We start from the raw sequence: 12,337 nt of genomic DNA, 5'->3' as shown, positions 1-12,337 counted from the left end.
GCAGGTTTCTGACATTTCAGATGAACTCCTAACAGTACTAATAGGCGTTTTAATGGTCTGAACATGGATAAATAAATATTCTGCTGGACTCTGTACAGTTCTTCTATGTTCTCTTAAAGTTAACAGGTTCAAAACAACTCTGGTGGGTTTCTAAAGGACTCTACAGCTTCCTGACAGTCCTGATACATTCCTAACGGTTCTAAAGGGTTCCTGCATTATTTGACAGCTTCCTGCCATTTTTTAAAGGGTTTGGATCAACTATTAAAGGTTCTGCTGAGTTCTGACAGTTTCCTATTGAGTTCATTAGTTAATTCTTTAATGTCTAAAGGTTGGTTTCTGCATAATGTGCCAGTTTTTGTTCACTTTTTTGGATAAACCTCTAATGGTTCTGAGAGGAGAGGAGCCTGAACAGTCTGACTTGTCCATATGTCTTCTATATGTCTGAAGGTTGTTTTTGTAGGTTCCTCAAAGATCTAACAAGTTTAAAACATGTAGGTTCCTGCCTATTGTGACAGGCTGCAGTACTTCTGGGTCTGGATAAAGCTCCGAACAGGCAGCTGGGCTCTGATGTGTTCCTTAATGTTCCAATAGGTTCTTATAATTTGTTATTTGTCAAAAGTTTGTACCAGGTTCCTCAGTTGTCAGTTGTGCTTCGGCAAAATAGTTTTCTTTTTAACATTGTGACATATTTCTAAATATTCTGTAGTTCTTTTTGGTTCTTTAAAGGTTGTTCTTTAGAGGTCCAAAACATCTTTGTTTCCAATGGTTATTGAGAACCCTTGAGAATCTCCTGAAACATTTTACTGACTTTGGCGTCCACATTTGACTGTTCTCTGGCTGCTGAGAGCTGGTGCCCTTTCAAGACTGGACTATCTTCATCTTCGCATACCTCCCAAACATCTAAAGACATTTGCCTGTATCATAAATTCTTCACCTTTAAGTGACGTATAACATCAACCATTTCAATTTTGGACTTAGAACCACAACCACAGTAGTGTCGTTGAACAGTCGTGGTGAGGGAGCAGCAGCTGCAGGACTTTGGATGTTTAAGGCGACTGGAGCAGTAGTGTTGCACCTAAATGAATATCTGCACTGAGTTTGAAATATAGTTAATTTTGTGTCTCGGAGGATCCTGAGTTTGGTGTTGAAGCCATTCTTTAATGTCTTTGCTGTGACGAGACCATGAACTCTTTGACAAAATATAAACATGTATGTTTGTGTGTGAGTGTGTGTGAGTACATACGTAACCTCAAAGGACGCTGAGAAGTACAGATGTCTGTCATGATGTCCTGTGATATGATTGGCTGTTTGGAAACAGCAGCTCTGCAAAATGGATGCCTATTGGATGATATGAACACGAAAGCTGTTGCTTGTAATCAGAATACAGTGTCTTCCTTTCAAATATTAAAGTACAGTGAGTGACCCATTGTCTTTCCTTTAGGATGTTTATCAATCCTTCGTCTCAGTCACAACATTTACTTTCAGTATCATTGTTGGAAGTCCTCAGGGCTGCTATCGCCCCCTGGAGGCTGCAGAGTTCATTACAGCCACGATCACAACAAACAACATCGTGGTGGTTTCTCTTCTGTTAAGTCCTGTCAGCCAGTGGCCATGACACAGAACTACAGGGCTAGTTAAGGTGCTTCAGCTTCTTCCCAGAGATATGATTCAGCCAAATCTGACCACAGAGGTCAGACACATTTTTAGATTCTGTGTGACTTCTGGGGATGTCATCATTTCTGATGTCCATCGTGACGTCCACACATGCAGAAATCATATAGCTGCAGAATCTGTCCGTTTTTAAGGTTCCTTCAGTCTCAGTGATCCACTGTTGTCTGAACATCCAGGGGTTCATCCTCTGCAGACAGGAGCTGCTGTCTGCTGGTTCGGCTCACATAAATGAAGCCAGTTTGATAAAGGGGAATCAAGTATTGGGTAAAAAATGTGTCTCAAGTTTTAGCACAGCTCCAGGCAGGGCAACATGACACTTCCTATTTAGACCACCCAAAGTATTATGGGAACTGTAGTTCCAAAACCTGGAGCATTATCATCTTTTCAAGTTTGGAAGAGTCCGAAGAGTAGAAATAATATTATGAAACAGGGAACAAAGAGCCGCTGATTTCCGGTTTTGTTTATTGTTTCAAACATCCTACAGGTTTTTACAAAACGGCCGCCTGCCTGTTTAAAGGGTTAAAGTTGTCAGTGTGCAGCGGCGAGCAGCGACAGGCAGTGAGACGGCTTCAGAAACACAAACACAAGAAAACCACGGGAAACACAAAATGATCCGAGCTTTGGACAGTCTGTGGGGTCACTTTAGAAATCTGAACCAGTTCTCTCTGGGAGTTTGGATGAACTCTTCCTCATAGCAACAGCAGCTGAGGATCATGGGTACTGTAGTGTTTAGTACATTCCCCACTGTGACACAAATGGGACAAACTCTGTCTCAAGAAGAAAATGTCTGAGTTTAACTGAGTTTATCTCCCAGTACGTCTCTGCTTAAAGGCTGACTCACATCACCGGCTTACATCCAGCTGAGGTCAGGTTGGAGATGTTCTGCATCTCTTTGAGGTTATTTTGCAGCTTTTTTGTAGTCGTCTGAATTTCCAACAATTATAACAGTCACTTCCGACAGAAGCTCGGGGTCACTACGATCATCAGACACAGTATTTACAGTGAGTAATAAATATCCAGCAGAATTTATATAAATAATTAAAAAGTAACTTTCATGGTACAAATATTTGCATTCCAACATGATGTGAGTGACAAAAGGTGAAGAAGAGGAGGAGGAGGAGGAGGAGGAGGAGGAGGAGGAGGAGGAGGAGGGTGCTCAGGGTTTGTTGTGGCCGAAGATCCCGACAGGAAAGTGTTTGACGTGAGTCGGCCACTGAGCAGCCAGCTGGAAAAACTTGACATCGTTCCAGTCGACTCCGTCGATGGAGACTGAAGGAGAGACGAAGGAGGCGTTAGAGCCCAACACCTGTAATGTGGTTCAGACATTCATGGTCCCCTCAGGGTGAACTTCAGTAACCTTATTGATCCTCTGACGTTTCCTCTAGCGCCACCATCAGGTCAACGTGTTCACACTTAAATACCTGCAGAACTCTGGGTTTACTGCCAGTTAGCTCATGTTAGCATGCTAACAAGCTAAACTGAGTGTGTGTGTGTGTGTGTGTGTGTGTGTGTGTGTGTGTGTGTGTGTGTGTGTACCTCTCAGTGTGTGTTGGTGTTTGGAGGTACAGATCAGTCTGCTGATTCCTTCGATCAGCTGACTCCTCGACTCCGCCTCCTTCTCCTTCGTCTTCTTACTGAGGAACATGACTGACAGACAAACATCATCACCATCTTCACCATCACCACCACCACCATCATCATCATCATCATCATCCCCTCTCCTCTTCCTCACCCTTCTTGTTCTTCTCTTTGGTCACCACCGTCATGCTCATCAGTTCTCCTCCGCTGATCCTCGACACCTGCAGACAGCGGAAGTTGCTCTTCAGAGTGTTCTTCACCCCCACCTCCTTCCTCCTGTCTCCTCCTCCTCCCTGACTGCTCCAGTAGTCCACCTGCAGACCCATCACCTCCGCCGGACAGCTGGACAGAGAGGAGGAGGAGCAGGAGCAGGAGGAGGAGGAGGAGGAGGAGGAGGAGCAGGAGGAGGAGGAGGAGGAGGAGCAGGAGCAGGAGCAGGAGCAGGAGGAGGAGCAGGAGGAGCAGGAGGAGGAGGAGGAGGAGCAGGAGGAGCAGACACAGGACAGGTTATGTTTCTGATCAGAGCCTCCAGCCTGAGAAACGTGTCCTACTGTAAACAGGAAGTACCTGGTGGAGGGGGAGGGAGGAGGCGTGGAGGTGATGCTGATCGGGGCTCCTGATTGGGAGGGAGGAGATCCCAGCATGATGTCATCGGAGTCGACTGTGGAGGGAGTGATGAAAGACTTAATGAATGAAATCAATGCAGAAGGTGATATATGATCAATGAGGAGGAGGAGGAGGGGGAGGAGGGTGTCTGGCGTACCTGAGGTGGACAGGAAGTTCTGCTCCACGATGCCGACCTTCACCAGCTGAGAACAGACACAGAAGTTCAGCTGGACCTGGAGAGTGAGAACCTGAACCTCTATAGCTATAGTTTTACCTGCGTGCCAGACGGACACTATCCACACCTGGTCCGCTCACGCAGGAGGAAGAACGACTAATTCAGGACTAGTGATTCAAGGTTTAAGTCCTGTGCAGCATTCACAGCCCCAGTCTACTGATGATTCTTTATTCAGGGGGACAGGATGGTTTGGGGTGAAATAATAAGATACAAACAGATATCAAACACTAAAAAGACTCTTTCCAATATACACCTCGTCCCAACGGTATTGATTATGATGACCCCCCCGGAGCAAACAGCATCTGGAACAGTACGGAGGAGATGGAGATGGAACCGGTCTGCTCGTTTCTGTTTCTGGTGAACCAGAACAACCAGAAGCGCCGCGATGGAAAAGTGGTTCAGCAGCAGACCCCCCCACAGTGGGGGCGGCTGCCAGAGTGCCGGAAACAACCCCCCCACACACATTCGGTTCACGCTTTTAACGTTTGAGCCGAGTCACAGAAGCTAGCGGAGCTGAGGCGAGACAGGAAGTGATGTCATGACGTTGGCCGTCCAGTTACATTGTGACACTTTGTGTTGGAGATCAGAGGACTTCCTGCCATCCTGCCAAAATAAAATGTTCTTCCATAACTTTTAAACATGTTCATTAGTGTATGTGACATTAAGAGCAGCCTAATGTCATCATTAATATTTAGCTCAGATAAAGGAGTGTTTGTGCAGTAGCTGCAGTGATGGTGGTGTCTGATGCTTCTTACCCCGATAAAAGGAACAAACTTCTGACAGGACTCGTCGTCGGGGCTGCGGAAGAAGAGCAGAGTTCAGATTCCCTCACTCTTTAATACCGTTATCAGTAAACGTGCCCTCAGAAGTCCACCTCTTGTGTTTGCAGGTCAGCATGGCCTCTGAGATGGGACACAGGTGGGAAACAGCAGCTCCGCTCAGATACTGGGACACCCGACCTGCGACCCCCACAGGATCTGTGGACCAGAGAGAGAGACGGCTGGTCACACATCACCTGTCACACAGCGTCTCCTTCGAACAGGAGGAACCCCTCACGCTGCCTGTGAGGTCATCACACTGTTTGTCCTGTCCAGACAGGATGGGGGGGCGGCTCCCGTTAAAGGGGAGTTCTCCCCTCGTTAAAGGGGGGGGTTCTCCCGTTAAAGGGGAGTCCTCCCGTTAAAGGGGAGTTCTCCCGTTAAAGGGGAGTTCTCCCCTCGTTAAAGGGGGGTTCTCCCGTTAAAGGGGAGTCCTCCCGTTAAAGGGGAGTTCTCCCGTTAAAGGGGAGTTCTCCCCTCGTTAAAGAAGAAGAAGAAAACCACAGTGTGTTTAAACATGACGACATGTGACCAGTGGGCGGCGCTGCAGCAGAGTCCACTGTTCTCTCCTGGCAGACATGTTAATGTCGGTCAGATAGATTCACTTTAACCTCACTATTCTCGTACAATTAATGCACCTGACGTCTTTGGATCAAACCTCTGAGGATCTCAGCTTCTTTCTGACACCAGCGGTCGTCCCAACCAGATCACTGAACGGTGATCTGAGAGCAAACGTTTGGACTAACGGACCCAAACTAGTCCCACGGTTTCTATTCACTGAGCGAAAAACACATTTTAAAACGATTATCAGTGAATCGAACTGAGAGATTCCCGAAGATCCCCCACAGTAAGGCCGTAGGAGAAAGGGGAAGGGGTCACATAAGTCCCTGAGGCCCATCCTCTGGGGACCAGGAGCCCCACAGATCACTTCGTGGATGTCTGGTGAGGAGACTGTCTATCTGGGGACAAGGGACAAGATTTTTGGTACCAAGAGGAGGCGGCTCCAGACGTCCAAACAGCTCCCTCCAGCCGGCGTCCATGAACAGGCTGTTGAATTTACTGTCCAGGGCAGCCAGGTACTTGGCCAGCGGGTGGGCTCCTGGTGAGGCGATAAACACAAGGAGCATCATGGGAAGGCTCACCAGCCGGTTTACATGCGAGGAGACAACGTGTTTGAGTCCATGCGTACCGACGGGCAGGACGAGGAAGCGGACGTAGTTCAGCCAATCGGGCGTCTTGCTGGCCAGCTGCTCTACGAAGCAGCAGAGGACGGTGCTGAGGTAGCTCTGGTCTCCGCCCACCGCCACCTTCACGGTGGGCGGAGTCTGGGAGTTACAGTTACAGCTAGAAAACACATGCAGATCACACTTCACCACCCTGTTACTCAGTCAGGATCTAGTTACAGACACACAAGGAACCCTTTAGCATCAACATCAGCCGCTGAAAGACGCCCTGGGAAAGATCTCTGGGTCCTGACCTCTGGACGGACCCCCACTTTGACTGTTCTAACCCCAAAACCATCTGGAGGCAAAACCAGCTCGACAGGTGATTCTGGGCTGAACTGTCCCTTTAATACCCGTCTCAGGGTCACGATGGTTTTCATCAACAGGATGTAAACGCCGTCTGTTGCCATGACAACAGCATTGACTTAAATCACAGCGATCAGGTTCTCACAATCTCTGGATCCGACCGATGACGGCGCTGAAGGAGGCCTGAACATCAGCCGCCGAGACGGTGCACACGATTGGCTGATCGAAAAGAAGCTCCGACAGATACTGAAGAGAGAGACAGGCAGAGAGAGAGACAGGCAGAGAGAGAGAGAGAGACAGAGAGAGAGACAGAGAGAGACAGAGAGAGAGAGAGACAGAGAGAGACAGAGAGAGAGAGAGAGAGAGAGACAGGCAGAGACAGAGAGAGACAGAGAGAGAGAGAGAGACAGAGAGAGAGACAGAGAGAGACAGAGAGAGAGAGAGACAGAGAGAGACAGAGAGAGACAGAGAGAGAGAGAGACAGAGAGAGACAGAGAGAGAGACAGAGAGAGAGACAGAGAGAGACAGAGAGAGACAGAGAGAGAGAGAGAGACAGAGAGAGAGACAGAGAGAGAGACAGAGAGAGAGACAGGCAGAGAGAGAGACAGGCAGAGAGAGAGAGAGAGACAGGCAGAGAGAGAGAGAGAGACAGAGAGAGAGAGAGACAGAGAGAGACAGAGAGAGAGAGAGAGAGAGAGAGACAGAGAGAGAGAGAGACAGAGAGAGACAGAGAGAGACAGAGAGAGAGAGACAGAGAGAGAGACAGAGAGAGAGAGAGACAGAGAGAGAGAGACAGACAGAGAGAGACAGAGAGAGAGAGAGAGAGAGAGAGAGACAGAGAGAGAGACAGAGAGAGATCATGATGTGTCCAAATCAATAGTTGTTGCTGTAATACAGACAGACAGACAGACAGACAGACAGACAGACAGACAGACCTGTCCCTGCCAGTCTGTGGTGTTGATCAGGACGATAGAATCGGGGATCTGGTCATCAGAGAACAGGATGTGGTTCAGCTGATCCAGGACCGACTTCCTGGCAACCTGGAACCACAAACAGCAACCTGAACAGGAGAACACAGAGAACACACAGAACACAGAGAACACACAGAACACACAGAACACAGAGAACACACAGAACACAGAGAACACACAGAACACACAGAACACAGAGAACACACAGAACACAGAGAACACAGAGAACACACAGAACACAGAGAACACAGAGAACACAGAGAACACACAGAACACATAGAACACACAGAACACACAGAACACAGAGAACACAGAGAACACACAGAACACACAGAACACACAGAACACACAGAACACATAGAACACACAGAACACACAGAACACAGAGAACACAGAGAACACAGAGAACACACAGAACACAGAGAACACACAGAACACAGAGAACACACAGAACACACAGAACACAGAGAACACACAGAACACAGAGAACACAGAGAACACACAGAACACAGAGAACACAGAGAACACAGAGAACACACAGAACACAGAGAACACACAGAACACAGAGAACACACAGAACACACAGAACACAGAGAACACACAGAACACAGAGAACACAGAGAACACACAGAACACACAGAACACACAGAACACACAGAACACACAGAACACAGAGAACACAGAGAACACACAGAACACACAGAACACACAGAACACACAGAACACATAGAACACACAGAACACACAGAACACATAGAACACAGAGAACACACAGAACACACAGAACACACAGAACACATAGAACACACAGAACACACAGAACACAGAGAACACAGAGAACACACAGAACACAGAGAACACACAGAACACAGAGAACACACAGAACACACAGAACACAGAGAACACACAGAATACACAGAACACAGAGAACACACAGAACACACAGAACACATAGAACACACAGAACACATAGAACACACAGAACACACAGAACACATAGAACACACAGAACACACAGAACACAGAGAACACACAGAACACACAGAACACATAGAACACACAGAACACATAGAACACACAGAACACACAGAACACACAGAACACATAGAACACACAGAACACACAGAACACACAGAACACACAGAACACACAGAACACATTCCCAAACCTGGACCTGATTCTCTCTCTGTCTCTCTGCCTGTCTCACCTGTGGGGGGGCTATCCTGTAGTCAGATGTCTCACTGTCGACGCTGCTGGTTCTGTCCGTCCCTTTGGAGTTCTGTCTGTCTTTCATGGAGACGCTCCAAGGATGGCGAGACAGCTGACCTCCTGTCTTACTGCAGACAGACAGACAGACAGACAGACAGACAGACACAGTGTGTGTGTGTGTGAGAGTGTGTGTGTGTGAGAGTGTGTGTGTGTGTGTGTGTGTGTGTGTGTGTGTGTGTGTGTACCTCGGTGACATGTGTGTTTGAGACTCAGTTTTGCAGAGCTTGGCGGCTGGACCTGCATCTGTTCCCATGACGACATCATCCTCAGCTTCCTGTGGAGGGAGGAAGAAGTGTGTGTGTGAGTGTGTGTGTGTGTCTGTCTGTCTGCCTGTCTGTCTGTCTGTCTGCCTGTCTGTCCTGGTAGACAGTGGGCCCCTGGTCCAGACTCACCCTGGGGCCGGCCTCCTCTCCCCTGGACTCTGGAGGGCTCTGAGCTCCAGCGGACAGCAGCTCTGCCGCCTGTTGACGACAGAGAGCGGGGGGCAGTTACACCGTGCGGCCTGCGGGGGGCAGTTACACCGTGCGGCCTGCGGGGGGCAGTTACACCGTGCGGCCTGCGGGGGGCAGTTACACCGTGCGGCCTGCGGGGGGCAGCGCGGCCCAGCGGCTGGTGTCTGTGGGCCGACTACTGACATAAGATCTGCTCATACTGAGCTCACAGCTGAAGTCCTCTGATCTGTGGGCTGAACTCACGGCTGCAGTCTGGTCCCTCCGCTGGCTCCTCTGACTGTTCACGCTGCCCATCTCGGTCTGAGAGCTCGACTGGGAACCCCCCTCGAAGAAAGGCCTGTTGGTCAGATATCACAGCTGTAATAGTGGCCCGGGGTCGGCAAGAACACGTAAAAACCCCCAATAAAAGCCCCGGGGTGGAAAACTACCGGTGCCGCTTTGTAAAGTGCTTCATGTCCATTTCCATCACTTTGATTTGAACATTCAACGATATAAACACTTTGTTGTTCTTGATTCCTCGTTGTACAACAAGTGGTTCTGACTGGTCAACTGGAGATGTAGAACGTGCTCGAATCAGCATGACAGCACAGCGAACCTCCGTCACTAAAAATATTACTGCTGCTTCCATGGCAACGGTTAACTTGTATCTACGGAAACGGGAGCAAAAGCCGACAGAACTGATTCTAAATGTTTGGTTTAGTTGTTGGTTTCTGTGGCGGACTGAGATTTGATGATCAGAACAGATCCATGAGTTACTGTCTCTGATAGAGGACCCGGTCTCTGATAGAGGACTGTCTCTGATAGAGGACCCGGTCTCTGATAGAGGACCCGGTCTCTGATAGAGGACCCAGTCTCTGATAGAGGACTGTCTCTGATAGAGGACCCGGTCTCTGATAGAGGACCCGGTCTCTGATAGAGGTACCTGAGTTTGGGTTTGGGCGTGCTGATGATGCTGTCGTTGTCGTCCAGCTCAGGGCCGCTGTCACTCTGGTTGTAAACCTCCAGACTGTCGTACAGCAGGTCCAGGTCCTCCTCGGCCTCCTGACTCTGACCCACCGGGTCCGAGTCCAGAACCTGCAGGACACGAGCTGCTGAGCGGGGGGGCGGGTGGGTTATACAAGTACTGAGGTGGCAGAAGTTTGTCTGCTGGAGGAGACTTAACTCCTCAGGCTGTTTGAGCAGGAGGTTCTGTTCCTCCAGTGACGGTAATGATAATAACAACAATGAGCCCACATTTACCTGTAAAACACCTGTAAAACAGAGCCTGTAATAATCACAAGGAGCCTCAGAACAGAGCTCAGTGTGGAGGACAAACCTCATCGGTGACTTTGAACCTTTTCAGCAGAGCCACAAACTTCTGCTTGAAGTTCGGCTGCTGAGTGACAGAAAACAGAAGAAAAGTCAGAGCGGCTGTGACAGACGCCGCGTTCACAGTCCGACAGCCGCGGCTCTGATTGGTCCTCACCTGCGTCAGGGAGGCCGCTCGGATCATTTTCCTGTGAGACTTCTTCGTCTTTCCCTGGACATCGTCATCGTCATCATACATGTCCTACAAACAGAAAGAGCGAGTGGATGCTAGCTTAGCCACGTTAGCAGCAGCAACACTTGGATATAGATAAAGGTTTGATCCTGTTTGGTCCAGTTGTCCCAGGTGCCAGGAGTCCTGATGCCGTGCCCGCAGACTTACTGCCACACCTAAATGGACCGGAGCCTTCAGCACCAAACAGGTGTGAGCTGTCACTCACCTGAGGAGGGACCGCGTCATCACTTCCTTCCTGTTCGGAGGAGAAGCTGTCGTCATCGTCCTCCCAGTAGTTCTCCATGTCGGGTGAGCGATCTGTCCCACAGACACACCAACAGTCTCATCAACCAACTGCAGATACACAGACATCTCCCCCCAAAACCACCTGAACCACCTGAACCACCTGAAACCACCTGAACCACCTGAACTACCTGAAACCACCTGAAACCACTGAAACAATCCTTTACTCAGCTAATGGATGTTGGCCATCTGCAACGTCTTGCGGAGTCTCTCTGGTCGTTTTTCCTCTCCTGAGGCTACAGTTTGCAGGTGAAGCAGAGCTCCTGGCTGCTGTAGTTGGTTAAAGCTTCAGTGGAGAAGAGGAGCAGCTGTGTGACTGTCCATTGTTGATATCATCTCTTGTGCGTCTTACTTGTCCTTTACACTGTGTAGGTCTTAATGCAATGAACCCTCCAGGTGTTTGCACAATGAAAATAAAGTTTTGAATCTTGAATATTAGACAAAATACTGAAGAAAAGAATCTTATAAAAACAAAACGTTTCTGTTTCCACCAATCAGGAGCCGGTAATGTAACGAGCGCCTGGTGCCGTCACAGAGACAGAAGGTCAGCCTCGCTGTTCTCCTACCTGAGGCCTTGGTCTTGTTGCCATGGTGACCGCTTGTGTCCTCGTGTTCGATTGGCTGGCTGGAGAGAGAATGGACGCTCAGCTCCGCCGCACGCACCGAAGCATCCTTCAGGTTGCTATGGAGACCGAGGATGTGGGCTCTGTCTGTCGGATGCTGCATCACCTGGGACAAGATGCACACACACACACACACACACACACCACACACAAACACACACACACACCACACACACACACACACACACACCACACACACACACACCACACACACACACACACACACCACACACACACACACACACACACACGGTGGTGATGCTGTCACTGTCTAAAGAAGAAATCAATCATGAAGTTGAAATAATGTGTGTCATTATGGTTTTGCATCATTTAGCCAAAACTACATGCTAGCAGGCTAATGTTTAGCATTTATAATGTTTATCATGTTCACCATATTAGCTTAGTGAGTTAGCATGCTAACATTAGCTAATTAGCAGTGAACACAAAGTCCAGCTGAGGTTGATGTCTTTTGTTCTGCAGGTATTTAAACCAAAGTGTTGAACATGTTGACCTGGTGGTGGCGCTACAGGAGAAGTCAGAGGATCATTAAAGTGGTTACAGTCCGTCCTGAGGGGACCATGAACGCCTGCTTCAGTCTGGATCAAACTGGGCCTGTCGTACCTCGGCCATGTTGATGACTCCCACTGCGAGGGTCTTGTAGCCCAGGATGGTTCGGTTCTTGTACCTCTTCCTCCTCTGCAGCATCACATGCAGCCGGTTCACATCTCGCTTCAGGAAGTGAGGATACTGAAAGACAGACAGA

The 12,337-nt window shown here is 48.9% G+C and overlaps 1 protein-coding gene across 1 annotated transcript in view; it reads right to left on the bottom strand.

Annotated features, from left to right (window-relative positions):
* Positions 1–2,827: 2,827 nt before the first annotated feature.
* The window catches only part of LOC139198841 (phosphofurin acidic cluster sorting protein 1), a 14,967-nt gene continuing 5,457 nt past the window's right edge, over positions 2,828–12,337 (bottom strand). Inside the window, 21 exon segments of the mRNA XM_070827798.1 lie at positions 2,828–2,940; positions 3,208–3,318; positions 3,404–3,625; positions 3,821–3,910; positions 4,013–4,058; positions 4,846–4,921; positions 4,965–5,067; positions 5,897–6,007; positions 6,098–6,252; positions 6,583–6,683; positions 7,373–7,477; positions 8,616–8,745; positions 8,863–8,951; positions 9,070–9,138; positions 9,253–9,466; positions 10,052–10,203; positions 10,445–10,504; positions 10,595–10,678; positions 10,875–10,966; positions 11,518–11,680; positions 12,196–12,321. Coding sequence (XP_070683899.1) covers positions 2,828–2,940; positions 3,208–3,318; positions 3,404–3,625; positions 3,821–3,910; positions 4,013–4,058; positions 4,846–4,921; positions 4,965–5,067; positions 5,897–6,007; positions 6,098–6,252; positions 6,583–6,683; positions 7,373–7,477; positions 8,616–8,745; positions 8,863–8,951; positions 9,070–9,138; positions 9,253–9,466; positions 10,052–10,203; positions 10,445–10,504; positions 10,595–10,678; positions 10,875–10,966; positions 11,518–11,680; positions 12,196–12,321 — 2,412 coding nt within the window.

The sequence above is a fragment of the Pempheris klunzingeri genome, chromosome 3 (genome assembly GCF_042242105.1).
Source record: "Pempheris klunzingeri isolate RE-2024b chromosome 3, fPemKlu1.hap1, whole genome shotgun sequence".
Classification (NCBI taxonomy): domain Eukaryota; kingdom Metazoa; phylum Chordata; class Actinopteri; order Acropomatiformes; family Pempheridae; genus Pempheris; species Pempheris klunzingeri.
This window is presented reverse-complemented; position numbering and strand designations above follow the sequence as displayed.